The sequence below is a fragment of the Sorex fumeus genome, unplaced genomic scaffold (genome assembly GCF_029834395.1).
Source record: "Sorex fumeus unplaced genomic scaffold, SorFum_2.1 ptg000013l, whole genome shotgun sequence".
In the NCBI taxonomy this organism is placed as follows: Eukaryota; Metazoa; Chordata; class Mammalia; order Eulipotyphla; family Soricidae; genus Sorex; species Sorex fumeus.
The window spans coordinates 35,479,662-35,503,661 of NW_026606070.1; the positions used below are offsets into that span (position 1 = coordinate 35,479,662).

General features: G+C 35.3%; 2 protein-coding genes and 1 long non-coding RNA gene across 4 annotated transcripts in view; 2 read left to right on the forward strand and 1 right to left on the reverse strand.

The window, feature by feature from the left end:
* Window positions 1–1,854: 1,854 nt before the first annotated feature.
* Window positions 1,855–19,012, reverse strand: GUF1 (GTP binding elongation factor GUF1). Of its 2 annotated transcripts, none has more exons than XM_056111449.1 (17): window positions 18,741–19,012; window positions 16,905–17,016; window positions 16,550–16,698; window positions 16,223–16,303; window positions 15,401–15,478; window positions 13,868–13,951; window positions 12,400–12,464; window positions 11,800–11,937; window positions 9,698–9,837; window positions 8,047–8,170; window positions 7,287–7,419; window positions 6,228–6,371; window positions 5,112–5,245; window positions 4,730–4,831; window positions 3,862–3,981; window positions 2,763–2,799; window positions 1,855–2,023 (listed from the first exon to the last, which is right to left on the reverse strand). In XM_056111449.1, exons 1-17 carry the CDS (start codon window positions 18,891–18,893, stop codon window positions 1,886–1,888), a joined length of 1,932 nt encoding a protein of 643 aa, XP_055967424.1. In that variant the 5' UTR covers window positions 18,894–19,012; the 3' UTR covers window positions 1,855–1,885. The 2 variants fall into 2 exon arrangements, with proteins under 2 accessions (XP_055967424.1, XP_055967423.1); XM_056111448.1 differs by having other exon boundaries at window positions 11,800–12,003.
* LOC130020769 (uncharacterized) lies at window positions 9,858–15,539 on the forward strand. The gene is made up of 3 exons (XR_008792019.1): window positions 9,858–10,130; window positions 11,129–11,211; window positions 15,428–15,539. It is a non-coding gene; the product is annotated as an uncharacterized LOC130020769 (long non-coding RNA).
* YIPF7 (Yip1 domain family member 7) overlaps window positions 18,506–24,000 on the forward strand; it is a 38,569-nt gene continuing 33,074 nt past the window's right edge. The window contains exon 1 of the mRNA XM_056111451.1: window positions 18,506–18,526. The gene's annotated coding sequence lies outside the window, so the exon portion shown is untranslated. The remainder of the gene's footprint in view (window positions 18,527–24,000) is intronic.

A 24,000-nucleotide genomic window follows, 5' to 3' on the forward strand; every position in this document is an offset into this window, starting at 1 on the left:
TTTAGTAACAATATTAAGATACTTCCCCATTTTCAAATATACTGTCACTAACCAAAATACTATTGCCATAGAGTCTTAAATTTCATCTCTTCTATTAGCGCTAGAAGAGAGGAAAATAGTTGCTTATTTAAATAAAACAGATCTACATTATAGGTGGCTATCTTTCTATACATACTTATAAGTAAATCTTCATTTCTAATTTTATAATAACTTTAGTCTAAAAATACTCCATTCACTGTATTCAAAGTAAAAGACAAAAATCAGTATCTAACTTAGAGCATCTTCCTGTAGTACACTCTAAAATCTGGTTTGGCTAGCTCAGAACACCTGCTTTGGTGAAAGTGACTTATGGGCTGTGTGACCTCAACTAAGTTACATAACTGCTAGAGCTCAGTCTCCTAATTATGAAATAAAATAATCATTAACTGTAATTAACAGGGCTGGAGTGTAGAGTGTGCAGGGTGGTTGCCTTGTATGCAGCTGACCCGAGTTTGATTCTCAGGCACCCCATATGGTCCCCCGAGTCCCACCAGGAGTGAGCCCTGAAAATCACTGGGTGTGACGTTAAAGAATTGTAATCAAACAGCCGTTAGGAATGTCAAAGACCTAATACTCATAGACAGTTTCAGAAGATAGCCCTCCTAAATTTAACTGGGAAACATCTGCACCCCACTGTGTTTTGTAATTATTACAGAGCCACCTCCAGCACTGGGTGCCAAAAAGTCACATCTGTTGATGTACAACCAGCAGCAGCAACCAGGGCCAGATCAAGCGATGCTTGGAGTGGGACATTTGGTGCCAGGAATGAAATCAGGGTCTTATGTTTCTCATCGCTAGGAAAGAACTCATGCCTAGCATGAGTGAGGCATTAGTTCAGTCCCCATCACTGTGTGTCCCTCTTTTCCCAGCACTGCTGACCCAAACCAGGCCAAGCATGACTGAAAACACCAGGGTCCCTGGAGTATAAGGTACGGCCCTGCAAAAATTTATCAAAAACCACTTCACTTTAATAACTAATCTATGAGAATCTAAATTTATTACCATTTAAATTTAGGATCCTAAATGTGATGCTTTTCAATGTAAGGGGGGAAAAATGCACAAGAACAAATAAAGATTCACCAAACAATTCCTGTGTCATGGACTCAAGTATTAGAAACATGTCTTATTTTTTTCTCCATAACTTAATGGACATAAGAAATACCCAGACTAGAGAGATGATACAGTGAGTTGTTTGCTTTTCTTGCAAAGTGCCCCAACCATGCCAGGAATGATCCCAGAGCACAGAACCAGGAGTAAGTTCTGAGTATAGCCAGGTGTGGACCCCAAACAAGAAACAAAAGAAATAGCATAATCCAATTCTACTAATAGAAAGGTAAGCAAATATTGTCAGGGTCTCCTTACTAGACAGCTGCAGAATAGACATTTGGAACCAGACACTATGGCTTCAGAGTTCAAACTCCTAATCATTTCTAAACCATCTTTCAATAGAAGTTAATTTAAATCTAAAAACCAAAACTTTCTTATACCACTGAGGGCCAGAGCGATACCATAGCGGTAGGGCGTTTGCCTTGCACGCGGCTGACCCAACCGACCTGGGTTCAATCTCTCCGCCCCTCTCGAAGAGCCCGGCAAGCTACCAAGAGTATCTCGCCCACATGGTAAAGCCTGGCAAGCTATCGTGACGTATTCGATATGCCAAACACAGTAACGACAAGTCTCAAAATGGAGACATTACTGGGCCCGCTCAAGTAAACTGATAAACAACGGGAGGACAGTGACAGTGAACCTTTCTTATAATTTTCATACTGTTGTCAACATGCAAATTACTATAAAAAAATCAGTGGATGCATAATATTTATGAAAATGCACTGTATTTTCCCACCAATTATTTATCAGGTTGTGTTTTCAGAACTTTTATGAAAGCATCTTTGGGAACTTCAATATTGCCAATTTTCCTCATTTTTTTCTTTCCTTCTGCTTGTCTCTTCAGAAGTTTCATTTTTCGAGTAATATCGCCACCATACTGAAAAATATTTTTGAAAAGTTTACAAGTCTAAACCACTTATAGAAATATACAATTGCTCTGTTAAAACTACTTTATGTTTATCCCTGAGGCAGAAATCTGCAAATTTCCTCCTCTATTACTACTCAGATTACTTCCTCAAAAAATAACCACTTTTATCTATTTTTGAATGGAAATGAAGAACCCTAAGGATAGCTACTATGCTCCTACATTATGGATGTGAAGAAAGGATTAGCTGTATCCTGACTCACAGCTTTAAATTTTGATTGCATAACTAACTACAGCTTAAACTAGACGACATAAAGATGTTAGTCCCTTTCCTAAACAATTTTGAGAAAATATTTCATTTTCTTAGTATAAATTCATAAATTTTAGATGAGACAACAAACTCAGCAAAGCAATATGAAAGAGGTGACAGTCTAAATCCCATACTAACACACAGCCACTGTCTTCAGAATCCTTCCTCATAAATCAACAAAATCTTAGCTGTTAGAAAATGCTTATATAAGGTACTTACATAAGTATCACGGTAAGGCAATGTTTATGAATACAATGACAAAAAATACTTAGGAATGTGATCAATATCAGTAAGCTATTAGTAAAGATAAAATTTATATTATGCAGAAAACTTGAACATGAAAAAAGAATGGACACTGGTAAGCCACACGTAAATATGTTTTAAACTTCTTTGACTTTAAATTAATGAAATGCTGTTAGTAACTAGAATATAGATACTTACACATTTCGCCAAAACATTTTTTCTGTAAGCTTTCACACTGTGAAAGAGAAAATTTTATCTTAAGTGCAGGACTTCACTATATTGGTTACAAATGTCCTAAATTTCAAAAACAATATTACCTATTTACAGAGTACCTTAATTTCTAAAACAATTTACCTTTATTAATACCATATTGCTTCATTATTGGTATAAAATTAGCATAAAAAACTGGTAGTTTCAATGCTTTTCATGTATCTGAGATCAAATAAAAAATGAATTCAACATGAATAGGAACATAATTTAAAAAGTGAAAGCTCATATGTAATATTAAGTCATATTCCAGTATGGTAAGATCATGATTAGAGAATAATTATGTAAATATACTTTTAACTAACATAAAATTAATACCACTGTTATTTCCAAAATACTAATTAAATATGGTTTTCTCATTATTAACTCCAGTTAACGTAATCAAGAGTGATGAGGTATATAAATGTACTTTTAGAAAGCATATTTCAGATAAAATTGTGTAATTTTTATATATCTAATCAGTATACTGATTATATATCTAATCAATACACTGTTTCTGAGAAATTTTTTTAAATAGCTCCATTTTTATGTCTTCCATAAAGAAAAAAAACAGTTTTCTCTTAAAGTATTCTCTACCTTATAAACATTTATATCAGAATGATTATTTTCCACTTATACTTGCTAGGATGTTCCTGAGTTATCAATCTAATTTCTGGGTATTCACTAAACCAAAATAACTGGCAAGCAAAATGATTCTATGAATTGAAACGGGTCCAGAGAGACAGTAAAATGGGTAGGGTTGCCTTGCATGTGGCTGACCTGGGTTCAATCCCTAGCACCACATATTGTCACCTCAGCATCGTGCCAGGAGTGAGCATTAAGCACACAGCCAGGAGCAAGGACTGAGCACCACTGGTGTTATACAAAAACAACTGAAACTGTAGATACAGGCATAATATTTACCCTAGAACTCCATAAAATGTGAATTATAACTTCCCTACTACCCATATAACAGCTTGGGCCTGAGCTACAATCAAAAGATACATCATTTCTAAAACCAACCCAAGAGCAACAATTAATTCCAACTCACTTTTCTCTTGCAATGATTTTACTTCCAATAGCAGCTTGAATTGCTATTTCAAAGAGCTGCCTAGGAAGACAGTCCTTCAGACATTCACAAATAGCTTTACCAACAGAGTATGCTTTATCTCTAAAACAGAGAAAAGGCAACTATTTACACAGCCTAAATAAGTACATACATTATAGCTTTTTAGTCCATAGGTATAATCATCATGAAGATTCCAGTTAAACTTTTTAAGGAGATTCCAATTAAACTTTTTAAAATCATAAACATTTCCTACAATCAGATCTAGGTATACTTTTCTGATTATAAAAACAGCCTGACAAAAAAATCTAGAGAAACGTACATTAGAGAATAAAAATATTCATGATGCCTATTCCCCACATGCATACAAACGCTATATTAAACATTTTAGACTGCTTAAACATAACTACTTTACTGCACACCAATCATACTAAATTATTTTACAATTTGGATCACAGTGTTTATATCTTTAACAGGTATTTTTATATCCCTAAATATTCATATTACAGTTCTAATGGTTAAAATAGCTTATTACAAGACCACTTCAAAATTTATTTTAATCTCTTCTTAGACATGTAGGTTATTTCATTTTTAATTATACATTTTTATGACAAAACATTTTTTTAAATTCTGAATCTCATAAATTGAAAAAATAAAATAAAAATTTTATCTTACTTGATAAAGGAAACATTTCTTTCCACTATATATTAAGTTTATAAAAAAAAAGGGGAAAAAAATGGAAAAACTAATAATATGAAATTTATCTTAAAGGCTCTAAAATGTAGCTGTCAATAAAAAACTAAGTAATAATTACATACAAATATAACGAATGATTTTTTTTAATTTAACTTACTTGTGTACAACAGTTGCTAGCTCCTCTACAATATTTCCATTCAACAGAATGTCCATTTTTACAAGATCAGCAGTCTGATAGCCTGCATCTTCATAATCAAAACTATCAAGGAAAATTACAGATTTATACATCCCGAGAAAGTTTTATCTACCTTCCTTTATTCTTCCCCACCAAAAATCCATCAAAAAACTACATTTCAGATGAATGGTTCTAAATGAGTAAGAAATACACAATTAAAATGACTGCTCCAAGTCTTTCTAGTCTTGCAATGTTTTCTCAATGATCTTTAATAGGTGAGACCTTTACATAAGTTTTAGAATAATCTTGCTGGTCAGTATTTCAAAGACACTGTCAAGATACCTGAATTTCCCATTATACTTACCTAGCATATCCAGACGACAAGGATTTCAAAGAATCATAAAAATCCACCACGATTTCATTCAAAGGGAAGAGATACTTAAGCATAACTCTATTTTGATCAATAAATACCATATTCTTCTGAAGTGCTCTTCGAGACTTAAAGGAATAGAAAAATATATTTAACTATAATCTACACAAAAATAATTATGAAAGATAATTTTTTAAGGCCCTCCTGTTGTTCATCAGTTTGCTTGAGCGGGCCCAGTAACGTCTCCATTGGAGATTTTGTTGTTACTGTTATAAATTCTAAAAAAGATTACAGTGAAAGATTGTTTCTTTAAAATCTGTAGTAAAAATCCTCAATATTTTTAGAGAAGGGAAACTATATTTCACTAACAATGTGCTCACTCTAAAGCATTTTAAATTATACAGCATTTCATCCAACAATAAATCAACTGTAACTTCCAAGTAAATCTTATAATTTATTTTTTACACATAATTGTAGAACCAAATAACCCAAACGACCAACTTAATAGTTTCTGTTAACAATTAAAAATCAAGTCCAAAAGTCCTTATTTGAAGTTCTTTTCTAATATCCAAGTAGTTCAAACATTTTTTCAATTACTTTTGAAAACTATAATCACATTCAATTTGTGCATTATAACATACCACAACCTAAAACAAAATGGATCATAATCAAAAGTCTCCCAGGTTGGACTGGAGCAATAGTATAGTAGGTAGGGCCTGTATCTTTCACAAGACCAACCTGGGTTCAATTCCCGGAATCCCCTATGGTTTGACAACCCCTACTGTTCCATATAAAGCTGTTCCCTGAAGAAGTGAACCCTGAGTGCAGAGCTAAGAGGAAGCCCTGAGCCGCACTGCCCTAAAAAAGTCTCCCAGGTTGAAATACCAAATTCAGTAAATTAAGACAGATGATCAAAAGTTCCGGATCCACTGTTATTTAGAATCAAAATACCTTTTTCTCATCATAAGAAATACTAAGCTCTAGGCCGGAGCAATAGTACAGTGGGTTCAACCTTGATATAGGGACTTTTACAAAAGTTTCTTATTAAATTAAATGTGTTTTGCAGGAGTGATCTTTAGAAACCTGTATTAAACTGAATTACATGTATACCTGGCAAAGTGTCATTATTTTTCCAGTATATTCATCTGGTGTGATAATGGTTCCTAAAACAACAGGCTCCAAATATTCCATTACTTTCGATTTATCAGGGAACTGAGCAGGATTGATGATTGTAATTTCTTTTTCCCTATATTCCTAAGAAGAAAAATCACCAAAAGTTAAAAAATGTTTTAAAATCTGTTAAATGTTATTAAATTTATTGACATTAATAAAAACAAAAGAATGCCTAGAGGTTAGAATATTATCCTAAGATACTTTAGATTAAAAACACTCCAGTTATTATATTGTGATTACAGTTATTAAAACTGGAAACTTATTATATATTTCAGTCTTTCTTAACAGGCATATTAATTTTGTAAATACATTTTTCAGAAAATTTTTCTGAAAAATTTTAAAGATGGTTGCAGACATATAATAATAAATGGGTAAAGTACTTGCCTTACATGTGACTGACCTAGGTTTGATCCCTGGCCCCCCCAAACACACCCCCGTCCTGGAGTTCTGAAGAGAGCTAAGAGTAAGCGGCAACATATGGCACCCAAACAAAAAAAAATACATGAAATCTTTTTAAAAAATAATTTACAGATGGCAGTTAATATTAAAATTAGATTGTCAGAAGTAATAAAGCACTTTGTCTTAGTTTGTAATCTAAAATTCCCTATAGATACACAGGACTAAGTGCTTCACATTTTGTAAGATAAATTTATAAGATAAATTTACTTATGGCCAAAACTATATTCTTTCATCACTGGTCCAGAATCTTATCATTATTTTCTACTTTTTATCCTCAATCACAGAATGCTATTGTGAGCACGATTTTATCAGGTTAATTAAAATTACAGAGATTTGTTTTCAAAGTAGCTCCTCCTGATTAGTAATGAAATAAGATAGTTGTTTAGATCAAGAAAAATTTAAATTTAATGCTGACTCAGAAGCTGATACACTAGAATTTTCCACTGGCGTACTCCCCACACATCTGACTTATTTTAGTTTATTCTTTGCTAAGAACAATTTAAATTTTTCAGAGTAATATTTACTTTGCCATAATACCTTTATCAATTTTTCTGATGAAAGAACAGCTTTATATGGAACAGTAGGGGTTGTCAAAATAACAGAAGCATTATATTCTTGTTCTAGTCGCTGGTTGAAAACTTCCATATGCAAAAGTCCAAGAAATCCCAACCTGAAAGGGGAGAAACTCAAACTGAGGCATGTTTATGACTACTGGCCACTATTTTCTTTGTTAAATTTTAGTTTGTGTGGAAGAATGGAACAGTCATTCGGATAATTTTCCTTTATAGTTAAATGTAAGGGCTAGAGCGATAGCACAGCGGTAGGGATTTTGCCTTGCACGCGACCAATCCGACCAACCCAGGTTCAATTCCTCTGCCCCTCTTGGAGAGCCCGGCAAGCTACCCAGAGTGTCTCGCCAGCACAGCAAAGCCTGGCAAGCTACCTGTGATATATTCAATATGCCAAACACAGTAACATCAAGTTTCACAATGGAGAGGTTACTGGGCCCGCTTGAGCAAATCAATGAACAACGGGAGGACAGTGGAGAGTTAAATGTAACATAATTTCATGAGCTTTTCATTGGGATCCTATTAAATATCATTGTCACTAAAACTTAGTGATACATTAGATATAACAGATATATTATCCACAAAATATATCTACAGTGAAAAATAGGAAGACAAATAACTTGAGTCTACCTTACACTATTATGAAGTTATCTTAAGAAATCTCCAAGAGTTACTCTAAACTTTACTTTCTGATAAAAATTTAATTCTGCAACTCAATTTAATCTTACCTCCAGCCAGCCCCCAGGGCAAGGCTACTATCCCGATGAACTGTCACACTGGAATCATTTAAAGTCAGTTTTTCTACTGCACTCTTCAGGTTGTTATATTCAGACTGGTCTATGGGATACATTCCTGCGGATACAATGGTTTGTAATATCACATGTGAACAGATAACTAAAACACTAACTATGCAATGCTGCCAGGATCAAAATGTATCATTTAGTTTTTTTACTTTTCTATATTTCATTGAGGAATACTGCTCTCCTAAAAAAAAGAGCTATGAATATTAAGTTAGGATTGCTTCCAAGTATCTTGCATGTTTCATAGTCTTAATAAAATTACAATCAAATAACATCCAAGAGATGTTATACTATGCACAAACATAGAGAAAAACAAAAGAACTAGGGAATTAGGTCTATTAGGATAATGTACTTTGTGTATTTCAAGAAACAGAAGTACAAGGCATTCCACAAACACAAATGAACTTAGTGATTAAAAAGAAAAAACAGGAATAAAAATGAAAATTACAATGAACTTTTTTTTCTCTATGGTTAAATACAAAAATCAAAGATAAATTTTACTATTTTCAATTTAACGACTGAAATTCTTACTGACTTGTCAGATTCTCTTTCTTCTGACACTTTAACCCTTCACGTCTGAAGATCTAAATGACTCCAATTAAATTTGGCAATAAAGTTCCTAATTCCCAGTGAGAAGCACAGTGAGGGAAAACAAGGCTGAATGCCCAGTACACAGTAGCCAGCTATGATTCTCTCGGGTCTTTTTTACATATACTTATAACCACAGTAAGAAAAAGTCCTGAATTTATGCAAAATGAGTGGGGACACTATCCGAACCTGTCTACACCGTAACAGTACTAAAAGTGAGCTAAGAAGAAGCTAAAATAGCTACTGATAATTAGCAACTAAAATATCCTAATAAAAACATAGTTCAAATATAATTGTTCAGGGAAACAAGAAGGAAATTCATATGGTTAATTTCTACTTATGATAGCTTTTTTTAAAAAAATTAGTGAAACACCATGAGGTACAGTTGTAGACTTACAAATTTTTGTGCTTGGGTTTCAGTTATACAATGATCGAGTACCCATCCCACCACCAGTGCCCATTCTCCATCCCACCAATTCCAGTATCCCTCCCACCCACCCCCTACCCCCCTATCCCACCCTGTCTCTGTGGCAGGGTACTCCCTTTTGTTCTTTCTCTCCTTTGAGATAGCATGCTTTTTAAACACCTAATTCGTGGGGCCAGAGAGTACAGGTGATCAGGCATTTGTTTTGCAGGTGGTCAATCATAATTCAATCTCTGCATAGCCAGGCATAGCACACTAACCACCCCCCCAAAAAATTATATATATATATGCAAATAAATGAAAACCTATTTCCTCAGAAATCCTAAAAGTTTTAAAAAATGATTCTCACACAGTTTCTCTATAGAGACACTATGGTTTTCTATACTTACAGAACAATTAATTGGTGTATCAATGGCAAATACACATACATATAACAACAAGGACAAAAAAAATCATTCTGGAATTAACTATTTCAAATGAATATTCGCAGTAATTTTGATGATAACTTATAGACTTTCTTTCACAAAATAATTGGGCCCTCATCTTTGGAATCTGTGAGCTCCTCACCTGCAAATACCATCGGTTTCGCTGATTTAAAGCCAGGCAAGGGCTCCACTGGTTGTTTATGTAAATAAAATGTATCTCCTATTTGTGCTTCAGTGACAGCTTTCATCCCAGCAATCAGATAGCCCACCTGTCCTGCATATCTAAATAAAATTATTACATGGACATATTTACTGCTTCAATGTTTCAAATGCGTACTCACAATTACCTCTACCTTTCCAGGAACTAATCACCCTTTCAAGCAAAACTCCATCTGCGTTTGGGCTACACATCCACATCAATTCTCAACTCTTTCAAGAATGGCAGCAAGAAAACATACCAGGTTTTATAATCGCTTACCAAAGACCACTGCATGACAACCAGTCTCATATTTATGATTTCATCTACCTCTGTACATTAAATAGCTTCTAAAATATAATGTAAATATAGTGAATTGGTAAGTGCAAAGAAACAAAGCACTATTGATTTCTACTACTGAATTTAGGATGATGTATAAAGAACCTTAACTGAAAATATGGCAGATTGAAGAGGCTTTTAAAATATCTGAGTAAGATAAAGATAGACTCTGACTCACAAAAATGAACCAAAGTAGGGGAACAACAAATGAAATGCAGAAATAAATAGAAATAAATAATAAATAAATAAATAATAAATAATAAATAATAAATAATAATAATAAATAATAATAATAATAAAAATAATAATAATATTAATAATATTATTAATTATTAATTATTAATTATTAATATAATATAAATAATAATATTAATAATAATAATAATAATAAATAATAAATAAATAAATAATAATAAATAAAATAATAATAAAAAATAAATAAAAAATAAAAAAATAAAAAATAAATAATAATAAAAAAATAATAAATAATAAATAATAAATAATAAATAAATAATAAATAAAAAATAAATAGAAATGCAGAAATAAAGAACATGAGAACTGATCTTCAGCAGAAAGCTCGGAAGCGGGTGGGAGAAAAGAAAACACAACAATGGTAGAGAGAAGTATTCAAGCTGGAGGAGGGGATGCTGAAAGGTGGAAAAGCGTTATGCACGGAAACCTATCAGTAACAGTACTGCAAGCCACAGTGCCGCCAGACATTTCTTAGAAAGTGCCTGGCCTAAGAGGCAGGCTGGTGGGTAGGAGGGAAAATGGGTTCACGGTAGAGGGAAGTGGACACTGGTGAAGAGACTGGCGTTGGAACACTGTAGGCCTAAGACTCGTAAATTCGTAACGCATGGTGACTGAATAAAATTTCTTTTAAATGTTATGAACAAAAAAATACTAGTTTTAGACTGCAACATGAAACTATCAAGTGAGAACTAAACAGTTATAGGGATAAATATTTTAGTTTTAGACCATAACATGAAACTAGTGATACCTAAATGACTGTAGGGCTAAACATCTTAATTTTCACAGATGAGAAACCGAAGACCTAAGAAAAGAAAGCTCCAACTTTGGGCCCAAGAATCTATCTCAACACCAGCAGAAGAACTGATGAGGTAGGTGTATGCTTTATGAATGAACTTAGAACTCAGCTTTTTTCCCCCCTTTTTTTCAGTTTTTGGCCTAACCTGGCAGTGCTCAGAGCTTACTCCTGGCTCTGCACGCAGGGTCACTCTTGGCAGTGCTCAGGGGACGATATGGGCTTCTGGAGACCGAACCTGGCTGTCCTATTGCCCCAGCCCAGAACTCAGTATTCCTAATGCACCTATCTTGATTATATCACAAGCCATGGGTTCTAGTTAATCCAAGTTTCACAATGAATTCCACAATGAAGAAAAAGATCAGCAAGTTTTGTGCACTACCATTATGTTAAAATTTGATAATAAAAACGTCAAAATTGATGGTATTCATATCAAATGTATCTGTATCCACCTGTCTACACCAGATCACAAATTAGTTATAACCAATCAAAAGCAGTAAGCATCAAATTTCTGTCTTTCAAGAGATTTCTTTTTAAAAGATTATTCATTATATATCTTTCTTTTTTTAAATTACCCCATTGGGATCATACTAAGCATAACAGATTAAGAAAGGCAGGAATAGAAATACACACAAGTGCATTTTAATTTCTAAAGACTACTTACAGCTTATCAGTTGGATGCTCATTAGGATTTAGAATTCCTACTTCATTAACTTCATATGTTTTTTGAGTATGTGCAGATACAATCTTATCTCCTTTGGAAACCACTCCATCAAATAATGCAACACTGGTTATCACTCCCCTATACTGATCAAAAATGGAGTCAAATACCAAAGCTCTTAGAGGATTTTTGCGATGTACTTTAGGCCTATATAAAAATATGGTTTAAAAAACACTCATTAACAGAAGAAACTTTATATAAAATAAGGCAGTGTGTCGCTATATTAACCTTAATAAAATATCTAAGAGAAAATAAGTAACTTTTTAAAACTTAAATACTAAACTTGACATATCAAGAAGGTAACAACCGTTAATATAATCCTCTATTAAAGTGGTTGTTAGAAAGAGATGCATATCATCCTGATTATTTTCTATCATTTTAGTTCATTTGATTTCTACATATTTTTAAAAATTAACAGAAAGCTCTTTAATCACTGACTGTAAGTATATTTGCCATAGTTACAGAAGCAAAATAATAGATCAAAATGATAGTCTTCATATTATTAAAAATAAACTAAAAAGAATAAAACTAGTAAATACTTACGAGGGTATTCTTTCAATGACTGCCTGAAGGATACTTTCAACATTTGTTCCAAGTTTAGCAGAAATCTACAAATATGTATGTAAAAAAATTTAATAATAATAATAATAATAAAGATTTAAAGCTGACTCTACTGTTCTATCCTGGTAACTTTGCTTTATAATCACACGGAAAAAGGATTTCTAACAGTTACCAATATGTCTGTTGACCAATACAAAGAGAAATACTTAAGTGTATTTTGATAAAATATCCTATAATTACAGTTATTTCATGGTTTTTAAATTAAAGAGTATCATTAGGATATTGAAAAAGCACTGAATTGTTCAAAATATTTAGCTAAGAATTGTGACAGTCCATGGTTTTAATCAATGTTATTTACCCTGAACTTCAAATTCTTCATCAGATAAATTAGAAGTGATAATACATATTTTGCCTATCTCAATCTGTTTTGTGGCTGTAACTAACAATTTAGTGGATGTCACCCAGATAACTAAAATGCCCTTCCTTTCCAAACTTTCCCAGATAAGAATACTGGGCGAGTTAACTATATATTCTATTCTCTCCCCATCATAAGCAGCTGGCAGAAGTTCAACTGTGATTATATCCAACTACATGACTTTTCTATGCCCATAATTAGAGCCACTTAACATTGCTGGTGAAAAAAATAAAAGTCAAGAAACTGATTCTTGTGAATTCAGAGTAAGGCCCTCAATGTGCAGATATGTCTGCTAATAATTCGCATTACTACTCAGATTATGCCAGACCATGTTCCTTTAAAAGCCATACATTTCCCTCTCTGATCAATTCACTCCTGAGCCCAGGCACTTAACACTTAATACTTCTTTGCTTTCTCATTTATACTTTTTTAAAAATTAATGACTTCCTCCCCTAAGTAGAATAGAAACACAATGATAAAGAGGTCTTGCCTAGTCTGTTAACTGATATATGTCTGGAAAGCACAAAATAAATAGTTCAAGTAATTTTGTAAGTAATTTATTAAAATCAGAATATTCAATTATTCTTTATATTCTTATAAATATAATGCAATCCAAATTATAAAATCATAACCCAGTACTACCTTATAAGGCTCTTGACATAAAAAGAAGAAAAAAAAACCCATTAAACTCTATGCATATACATGTAACCAGGAAGGAAACTACTTTTTATAATTTTCTTAGGGGAGTTTGGGCCATACCTGACAGGAGTTTCTTCTTGCCTTTTCTTGCTCAGGGATCACTCCTGGAAGTGCCTGGGACTATACTTGGAACAGGAATCAAACTGGGGCCACATAAAAGGCAAGCACCTTAACCGCTGCAGTACCTAGCTTTGAAACTACTGTTTTTTTTTCAGTGATTACACCAAGTTTTTTAAAACTATCGGTTGTTTAGTGCTGTACTATCATTCTCACCCTAATTACATGAGATTTTTTTAAAAGTACAACCAAGTCTTTGGAAAAAAAAAGTCACTTTACCTTAATACATTCATCACCTGGAATATCAAAAACCTTTTCAATTTGCTTTTCAACCCTCTTAGGATCAGCATTCTTTAGATCTATCTTAAAACAAAAACAAAACATGTCTTAGTATATTAAAATATAATTTTGTTTTTGAACAGTTTTTAAAAAGCTCCTATGACTTTTAAAAGTGGTATACTAGGAACACCTAGATATGCACAGTATTTTTGTCAAGCTGTTAGCTACTCAATTGTTCAACCATAAGTTATAAATACCATAAAAATTGGCTTTATAAGTTATGTTTGATATAGCTTGTAACACATAAGTCATATTACCTAAAAGCAATCTTCCTTCTCTTAAATGTAATTTAATACAATGTATCTTAAGTTAGGATTCTTAATTTAAGAACATTTTAAAGATAAAAGTTTTGTCTACTACTCATATTAGCACTTAACTATTTAGTTACTTGTCTTATATATGGCTTCCTTCAAGATCATAAATTCCTTTTCCTTCCCTAAGTAATACATTCCTTTTCTACAAAGCTCTTCATCATTTAATTTAGAAAACTATTTTTTTAACTAAATGAAAGAGTGAAGGAGTCTGAATTTCAATTCTACCATATGAAATTCTAAAGCATAAATCCCACCAGTGAAATAGTTGAAGATCCTGCATATCAGGGGAAAAAATACTACTGATATCATGAGATACAATAACTAGTATATTTCTGGCACAAAACACTCAATGCACTTGGGATTTCTTCTTACTATAGTAATGACTTTAAGCACTTTCTGGAAAGCACCTACAGATGGGGGTAAGCTATCAGCAGACCCAACTGTAAGAACAGAGGCTGGAAAAGTCAGAGAGTTAAGTGAAGCTAGAGATGAAGTTCAATGGCTATGGGCTAATGCATTCATCAACTGCATCTATACAACTGAACTTCCATGAAACCTCCAATGAAAGGGGTTCGGAAAGCTTTCAAGTTGGTGAACATATGTGGATTTGGAGAGGATATGTATCTGATGAGGGCAGGGAATATTCCCTTGCCCTATGTATCTCTTCCATGTGGCCATTCCTCTATACAATATATAGGTAATCTAGTAAGCAAAATGTTTCTAAATTTTTTTTAGTTGGTCTAGCAAATTAAGGAGGTTGTGAGGAATCTGATTAGAAGTATAGGTAGACATCCCAGACTTGCAACTGTGTCTAAAGTCCACGGAGAAATTACTGAGAAAGGCCAATCCACAAAGAGTTATTAGAATATCAGAAGCCCAAGTCACATCCTAGGCTTGAGACTGGCATCTGAAGTGAAGGAGTGCCATCTTCAAAGGGTAGTCTTGTGGGAATCTATAGAATCTGGGACTCTCTTCAGGTAGTATTAGGACTGAGCTGAATTCCTGATATCAAGCACTATTTGATATCAATCACTCTCCCCCTCCTGCTGTCCACACACTGGATAGTGAGTGTCAAGAACCTATTTACTTTGATATTCAAACAGAAAATATACTTTTGTAAGTATAAAAATAAGTAGCATTACTTCCTCGTTCTAATTACCTTATTTATAACTGGAATTATTGATAGTTGTGCTTCAAAGGCAAGAAAGAAGTTTGCTACAGTTTGGGCTTGAATACCCTGGAAAAATCAAGATACAGGACATTGAGATCATCCTACTATCTAGCACAAAACTTCTAAATCATGACCGGTCTGCATCTCTTCATCAAAAGCAAAGGTGTAACACAAAGTATGGTGTCTACACTTCCATGCACCTGGGAGTTCTGTTTGATGTATATATGACACTGTATTTTAATTAAGTACACTGATTTCTTAACTAACTCCTATAATCAATTTTTAAAATTTGGAGAGGGGACTGTCACACTTTGTGTGACAGGGACTACTACAAGTATGATACTTGGGTCAATGCAGACAGTGCTTGGAAGACAATGCAGTCCTGGAGATCAACCCCTGTCTGGCTCAAGCTATGCCTGTGATCAGCTCATTGAGCTAATCTCTCTAGCCCTCAGCTCAAATGTTTTAAAAAACAAATTGCTCAATCTCACAGAAGGTTTTAGTATAATAAAACCTCAAGTTACCAAAGCACATGATTTCAGTTAAGTAATATAACTAATCATTTTTTAAAAAGCAAATAGTTTATTTCCAACACATTTTGTATTACTGTTTTGGATTAGGGGCCACATCTGGCTGTGCTCAGGGCTTACTTTAGGTTCTGTGCCTAAGGGTCATTCCTAGCAGTGAGGGGGTCAAACTGTGGTCACCCATGTGCACGCAAGCACCTTAACCCCTCTAGCAAAAACACTTTTTAAGGAAAACTTTGAGATAAAGAGCCATGTCGCATCACAGAAAATGAAATTTACCTACCTCATTTGCATCAACCACAAGTAAAACCCCTTGGCAAGCAGAAAGTGATCTGGACACTTCATAACTAAAATCAACATGGCCCTGAGAAACAAAAAAATATTGATACCTCTAAATGTGAGGGTCAATTACTTAATTACTTATAACAAATTTACTACCCAAATTTAAGTGGCTTTCCATTTTTAGAATGTGACAATATTTACACTACCAGAATGGAAGCAAACAAAAATCGGTAGCACTTTTTACATTCAATTCAGAAACTAAAGAATTTGTTTATGTTTAGTACAATGGTTAATTTAGCAGAAGAGACAAAATGAATGTTCCACTTACTGGTGTATCTATAAGATTTAAAAGATACTGCTTTCCTTTCCAGTTATAGAAGAGTGAGGCTGTCTGTGCTTTAACAGTGATTCCTCTTTCTCGTTCCACTTGCAATTTATCAAGAACTTGCTTATTAATTTTTGTTTTATCAATTGTCCCTATAAATACAAATGCTAATTGACATTTCAATAGGTTTTTAAGAGACGAAAAACACGTACAAAATCAAAACCACATACAAATCACATACAACCACATACAAATCAAAAACACATACAAAATCAAAACCACACTTTTAAGGCATGTTAAAAAAAATAATCCTTTTCTCGTGGCCATTAATGAAGAATACAGTATACAATAAAAATACCCGTTAGTTCCAGGAGTCTGTCAGCCAGAGTGCTTTTGCCATGATCCACATGTGCAATGATGCTGAAGTTTCTAATATTTTCAACAGCAAATCTAGACATATCAACTTTTTCCTAGAAAAGAAAAAGATTACATTTATGAATACAAATTTCTCATGAGTATTCCAGATAAAAGGATATGACTTTAGTCTTTCTTAAACAATTATTCCTTTTATTATGTAACTTGTTATCCCTCTTGACAATGGAGGTATGGCTGGTCATGTAACAGATACTGTATTACAACAGAACTAACAAATACATCATTTTCATTCACAAAGATGATTATGTCTAAAGTCCTTTATAATATTTCCATCACTTAAGACCAAAGGGGTACTGAGTTTCTTAAGAACACAAGGCACTCATAACTCTAAACCACCTAAGAGTGCTTGGTAAATGGTCCAGTAAGACTTCTTGAAGCACAAAAGCAACAGAAATACTGGGGGTGAAATTCCCACCATTACTATATAATCACCAGAACCAGTTCCATAATATGCAGTAGTAGTAGTCTTCAAAAGATTAACTCAGATACAATTGTGTTTGTTTGGCAATTTCTTTAGAGGAAACACAAGACCACAGAAGCAAAAGAAAGGACTTTACTTATGACTTAAAATTCATTAGGAATTTAGAATGAAACACCTCAATTTTAATGGTTACATCTTAATGCTTAATGTTTTGCTGGAACTCCACAAACTGCTAAGAAGTGTTATTCATGTAAAATTCTATTTGCACTCTAAACATACTATTTTTTTTACAATCAGCAGGATACACGTGATTAGAAATACAGAACTCAAATGAGCCTTAAGGTTTTTTGTTTTTTAATGTTTCCCAATGCAAGACAAACAACAGCGTTACAACTATACTTTAAACAAATTCTGCAAAATACGGGCTGGGAAAATAGTATGAGCAGCATCGAATTCTCAGGCTCTACTAGAATTAGGCCCAGTTGACAAAAAAGCTGGAGTGCTCCTCCAACCTCACCCCAGGACCACCTAAGCACTGCTTGGGAGGCTTGTCCTCCTGCCCCCCTCAAAAGTCCATAAAGTAACTGGACTGAATTTGTCCGCCCTCTGGCCTATTTCTCCCCACTATTGCATCCAAAAGACTTTTTTAGGAGCTTGTACTGTAACAATAGTTCATTTTAACGTCCACGGGTGTTTTAGAAAAGGGCAAAAACGTTTAGTCATTTCTCCTATTATAAATTGCAATGAGTTTACTTTCCTGCTAACATTTTTTTGTCACCTCAGCTACCGTGCTGTTAGTTTTCAGAATTGCTGAGCAGGTCGCTTTCTGCAACCATAATACAACTACTACGACACGTGTGTTTGGAACATGGAGCAGTGAAATAAAACGCAGAACGCTCCACACTTCTTCTGTGCTAGGTATACTAAAGTGCAAAATACTGTGCCTTATATTGTACAATCCATAAAACAACAAGCCAAAGGGCATTTGGGTCCCTCAATTCACCAAGGAAGAAACTTGAGTTCGCACAGTGCAGGGAAACAGCGCTGATACAAGCAGCTGCCTCGGTATACTCGCCTCGCCTCAACAACTCCATTTTGGACACCATCCTTTAGGAAAAATCACAGTGAGTCATTCAAGGTCACCCGAGGGGTGCGGTTGGGGGGGGGGGGGAGTGGTGGAGAGCAGGGACAGATTGCCAAAGCCCCGCGGAGCCCCAGCTCTGGGCTCTCGTCTCCTTCCTGAAGCTTGCACTCCAGGGGAGTGGGGTTCGCAGTTCCAAAAGCCCACCCTGCGCCTCCCCAGGGTACCAGCACGACCAGAGACTCAAGGACAGTCACCTTGCGCTCCGCAGAGCTGTACGGCCGGCTCGGAGTCAGGGACAGCGCGCGCGGGAGCCCGCGCAGCCCGCGCAGCCCGGGAATCGCGGCCACGGCGGCCCGCGGAGCGAGCGCGCGCCCGCGCCACCAGCCCCGACCCGTGACGATCCACATGCCCCCGGCGCGTCAGGGGACAGTCCCGAGCCGCGACCATGCCATGACCCGCGGCTCGCTTTGCTCCCGGGACTGGCTCCGCTAAGACCCCCACGGACTCGACTCAGCGCGGTCTTTGCCTAGCTCGCCCCGGCACCCTAGTGACGCAACGACGTGCATGACGTCCGTCCGACGTCGTGACGTCACGGCGGCAGCGTGCTTAGGCGTCTGGATGCGGAGACGTCACGTGACGGGCAGCGCTTACTCCTTTGTACGGGCGCTGTGTTTGGTAGGAAGCTTTGTTTCGGTTTGCAAGGCCCTGTTCTTCCTTTGCAGATCAGTTCCTCTTTTCGCTTTCCCCAGGCGTCTTAGGGAAAGCCAACCATTAATCACTCAACCGTTAAACACGCAGGTCTCAGAGCAGTAGAGCAGGTAGTTCAGCACAAGGAGAACTTTATTTTTTTTTTTTAATAATGTAGGAGTACTGCTATTTATTCAGCCATTGATTAAGCTGATTGAATTGAGCATGAATCCACGTTACTTTTTTTTAATTTATTTTTTTAATTGGAATTCGTGAGGTAGATCATTACAAAGCTGTTCATAGTTGGGTTTCAGTCATACAATGATCCAGCACCCATTCCTCCACCAGTGTACATTTCCCATCACCAATGTCCCCACCACCATTCCCCAATCCCCCACTCCCTACCCCCAGGCTCTCTTTATGAGAGGCACTTTTCTTCTTGCTCTCTCTCTCTCTCTCAAGGAGAACTTCTTGATCTTAATGTACTCACTCAACTTAAGAGAGAACTAAAGTGAGGACCTCAGTTTTAAAATGGCATGAAATGTATCAATCTTACAGGCACAATTTGGGAGTTTACACATTATTTGCCCTTTGGTAGCCTAAAGGGCAAGAAAATATTGCAACTGTTTATATCTGGAAATTGAAATATATATCATTTAAAAATCTACTACATGGTCAACAATAAGCTAAGCTTGAAACATTTGAAAGAACACAGGCTTTCAAACTGAAGTTAATAACGGTTTGCAGGGGGAAACTTGAATCTCAAGTGAAAGTGGTGGGGGAAATGTTACACCCAGAGCATCCTTCCTGTCCTTATCTCAAACCAGAATTTCAACACCTTGCATAGAGTGGTTAAGTACTGAGATGAAATAATGAGATCTGCTTAATACATGGTCCAGAATCAGTCTGTCTTTGATCTCCCTTAGGCTTTTCAGGAAATTTGATGAAGGAGGAATAGCTTGTTGAGTCCCCTTATTTCTGAATTCTGGGGTCTGTTGTAAATGAAAAGAGTATTTGATTCATCACCTATTGCTACTTTCACCTTTGTTAGACAATGGACTTGTCAGATAACTCAAGCAAATCTAAATCTGAACTTAAGAGAGATCAGTCAATTTAAGCAGTCTGGAATTTGCACCCTTAATTCTAAGAAACATGGCTAAGCAAGGTTAAATAAGGAAAGGTGTATTGTGCATTGACTGAATAATAGAGGAAGTGGTATGGATTAAAGACAGTGGCATTTTACTTGAAGAGTAAACTTTCCACCAACCAAGAATTTCTTAATCTCACATAAAAATGAAAACATCAGACCCATTTTTATAGAAATAAATGTTATAAATTCATCTTGTATAATACATACAATTCACAACTATTACAGTTAAGGTTTTATTTTATTGATGTGAGGGTGATACTCAGAGCTCGTGTCTCTGCTCAGATTTCTCCTGGTGATCCTTGAGTGGTTGACTACAGTGCTGGGATCTAACCTGGGTATGCCACACACAAGGCAAGCACCTTCACTCTTTTTTTTTTTTTCTCTAGCCTCATGTTTTTAAAACACATTTACTGGGTGTATCATTTTGCCTTTCATCTGACATAGCAAAGTATCACAGACTTAGTTGTTTTAAGCAACAGACATGTATTTTCTTACAGTTCTGGGATCACTTATTTTCATCTGGTTCAGAATGCAAAAACAAACCCTTGTATTTTTCTGCAGCTTATTTTCACAAAGCATTAGTACTCTAGCATGCAGGCAAAGGGGCATCACTAAATTCACAAAAAAGTAGTTCTTCTCTGAAATTTTTGTTGTCATTTTTCAGAATTTCCTGTTACATAAAAACATTAGAGATGAATTGAAATGCTACTAACAGTTTTAGATTATAACTTCCCAGTGAAAGAAGAAGAAATTTGGATTATATATGATTTCTGTCATTTGGGAAGAACTTTTGATAGGGTCTTTCTAGTTAGCATTTTACCATAAGCCTACCCAGCAGCCATTGTAAACAACAAAAAGCACATTAGGATTTTGCTTTACAGAAAAAGATATAAATGAATCGCCAGAAGACAATAGGAATAATGAAGTGATTGGCAGATATTTGGAGCTAAGGCTGAGAGAGTGAATAGATGTTTGAAGAGAGACAGGAATGCAGGATTAACTATCAGTTTCCTAAATTTGGTAGGCTGGAAAATATAATTGCTGTTCACAAGGATGGAAGATTTAGGTATTATGTAATTAAAAGGTAATTAAATTATTAAAATGTAAAAACTATTGTTTAAGTTTTTGAAATGAAAGTAGAAAATAAGATAATTGGGGAAAAATTCCACAAACTTTCATGTAACCTTTGGAAAAAAAATGGCAGTCAGAATTGCAGAATTATGTGTGTAGTATGTAATTATATTTTCTGAAATTTCTCTAAGTATCCAGTAGGTAGCCGAAGACCTCCAGAACCAGCCACAAGCATGCTGAGACCACTCTCCACACGCATGAAAGTACTGACAGAGGAACAAAGGCATGCGGGTCCCGGGGCTGAGATCTCCAAGCCTGCTCGGATCAGGGCTGAACATCCTCCACCCATATCCTCCAGTAGGCAGGGGTCACACCCACCAACTCCCCCCCCCCCCCCCCCCCCCCGCTCCATGTAATCCCATCAACGGCCAAGACCCAGAGACTATAAAACCTAGCTCCCGGAAGTGCGTGGCCACATTCGCAGCCACACAACATCTTATTATCTCATTCTTGCTTTGGACAACCTGGCAGGCTACTGAATGTAACCTGCCCACACAGCAAAGTCTGGCAAACTCCCGTGGCATACCCAATATCCCAAATCCCAGTAACAATGATGGGTCACATTCTCCTAACCCTGTAAGAGCCTTGAATATGGCACTTTTTAAAATCTCAGGGCTAGGATGAAGGAGACATTACTGGGGCCTGCTTGAGGCAATTGACGAACAACAGGATGATCATGATTGCGAAGTATCCAGGAGTACAGTACTTAAGTAAAAATTGTATTCAATTGTTACAGAAAAGATTCACAAATTTCATTATATAAAAGATAATTACATTGGATCCTGTAATTATTACGATAATGTGTGAGTAGATTATTATGGGAAAACAGAAACTACCATTGACAGGGTGGGCATATGAAAATCTTCACAAGGCTGGTGATAAAAATGTATCTATGCACATTTATAAAGTACTTACTGTATGTTATATACATTGATAGAACTTCAAATTCATCACCTCAATCGATTCTCAACCCCTATCTTAGTCTTATTGTGTTTATTTTACAGATGGTGAAACTGAGACCTTGGTTTAATTTTCTACATTCATCCAGATAGCATAGAACAAAGGGACATTCAAACATTGTTCTGGGATCTGGGTTGAGAACTCAAAGGGCTAGAGCAGAAACCCTGCATTTAGAAGGTTCTGTGTTCTAGCCTTAGCACTACATGGTCCCCCAGGCACTGCCAATGTGTCCCAGGAGGCCCCAAAAGCCATAGGCGATGCTCAGGGATTACTCCTGGCTCTGCACTCAGAAACTATTTCTGGCAGTGCTTGGGAGCCATATGGCATGCCTGGGATCAAAACTGGATTGTCCACATGCATGGCAAACACCCAACCAGAGTATTACTGTTTTTTAATCTAGGAAGAGTGCTTCATTAAGTTTCACTAAGTTGTGCTCTTAGTGAATGGGAAAATTTAAAAAAAATTAAATACTTAGAAGTAGTATCATATGGATGGTAATTTTTGTCTTCATAAAATACTAGAAGGTTTAAGGAGTATTTCAACTGAATAACTGTCCAACCCAATTTGTAGAACAATAACTAAATTAGGGGTCTTAATAAAAAAAAAAACAGCTTGAATATTAGCAGTAGTTCTGCCAATAGGTAGGCAAGCATTCTGGTGGGACACACGTCACTAGGATGTTCTCCACAGAGAATCTGGGTGCTAACAGGAATATAAAAGAGGATGGATAATGGATATTGAACAGCATTAATTTCCCATTAGAAGGATGAAAGAATTTATTAGTAAAAAACCAGAAAAATGCATTTCTAAATCCAAAAATTCCAAGGAAAATATATACTCATTTCTTAACAGAGTTAGTATTTCTGTGACTTCATCTGTCTTTCAGAGTCATTTTATCTCTACCTCTGACTTGTTTTATGTTTTTCTTCTTTAGCATTTTTTTATTCTATGTAAATGATTTATCATGTAGTTCTGATTAATTTTTCCTCTTCTAATTACTGATTTTTATGGTTAATGTTAACTCATTAAACACTTCAGATAAGTATTCTCTATTTTGAGTGTGTAATTTTAGGGAACAGAATTTCCTTTTATGACCATTTCTCTTTGGCAAATGTAAAACATATCTTTTGGCCTCTCAATGAAAGAAATTATCACATCTGAGTAAAGAATATGACAAAGACTTTTAAAGTTTCACAAGAAATAAGAAAAAGTAAACTCTTTAAAAAAATTAATGCCTAGAAGTTCTATTCAAAAGCATTCTGACAATTGTAGTAGATTTATGTCTGCTATAAAATGAGTTGGCAGAAATTATTGGAAAGTCCAGGCAATTTAGTGATTTTTTCATCACAGAAAATGGTCTCTCATCAGAAGCTTCAATTTTGGCCAAATTAAAAGCATAGCAAACACAGAGACCTACCAGGATTAGTGAGTGAAGAAGCTAATCCAGATGACCCAATGAGTAATAAATGTGCTATATAACCTCTCTGATAAGAAATTTACAATGGAACTATAAAGTATTCATAAGAAGCTCAAAGAAACCATGGAACACACCGCCAATAAAATACAGGAAGATATGAGAGCAGAAT

Bases quoted from the DNA above. Each gene is read 5' to 3' on its own strand.
- GUF1 (XM_056111448.1), bottom strand. From the start codon at position 18,893: ATGTGGATCGTCACGGGTCGGGGCTGGTGGCGCGGGCGCGCGCTCGCT. The intron at 6,372-7,286 runs GTATTATGGCAA...TTTTCTTCTTAG, and splicing joins CATCAGAAAAATTGATAAAG to GAATATAGGGAAAAAGAAAT. The intron at 2,024-2,762 runs GTAAGTATCTAT...AATATTTTTCAG, and splicing joins AAAATGTTTTGGCGAAATGT to TATGGTGGCGATATTACTCG.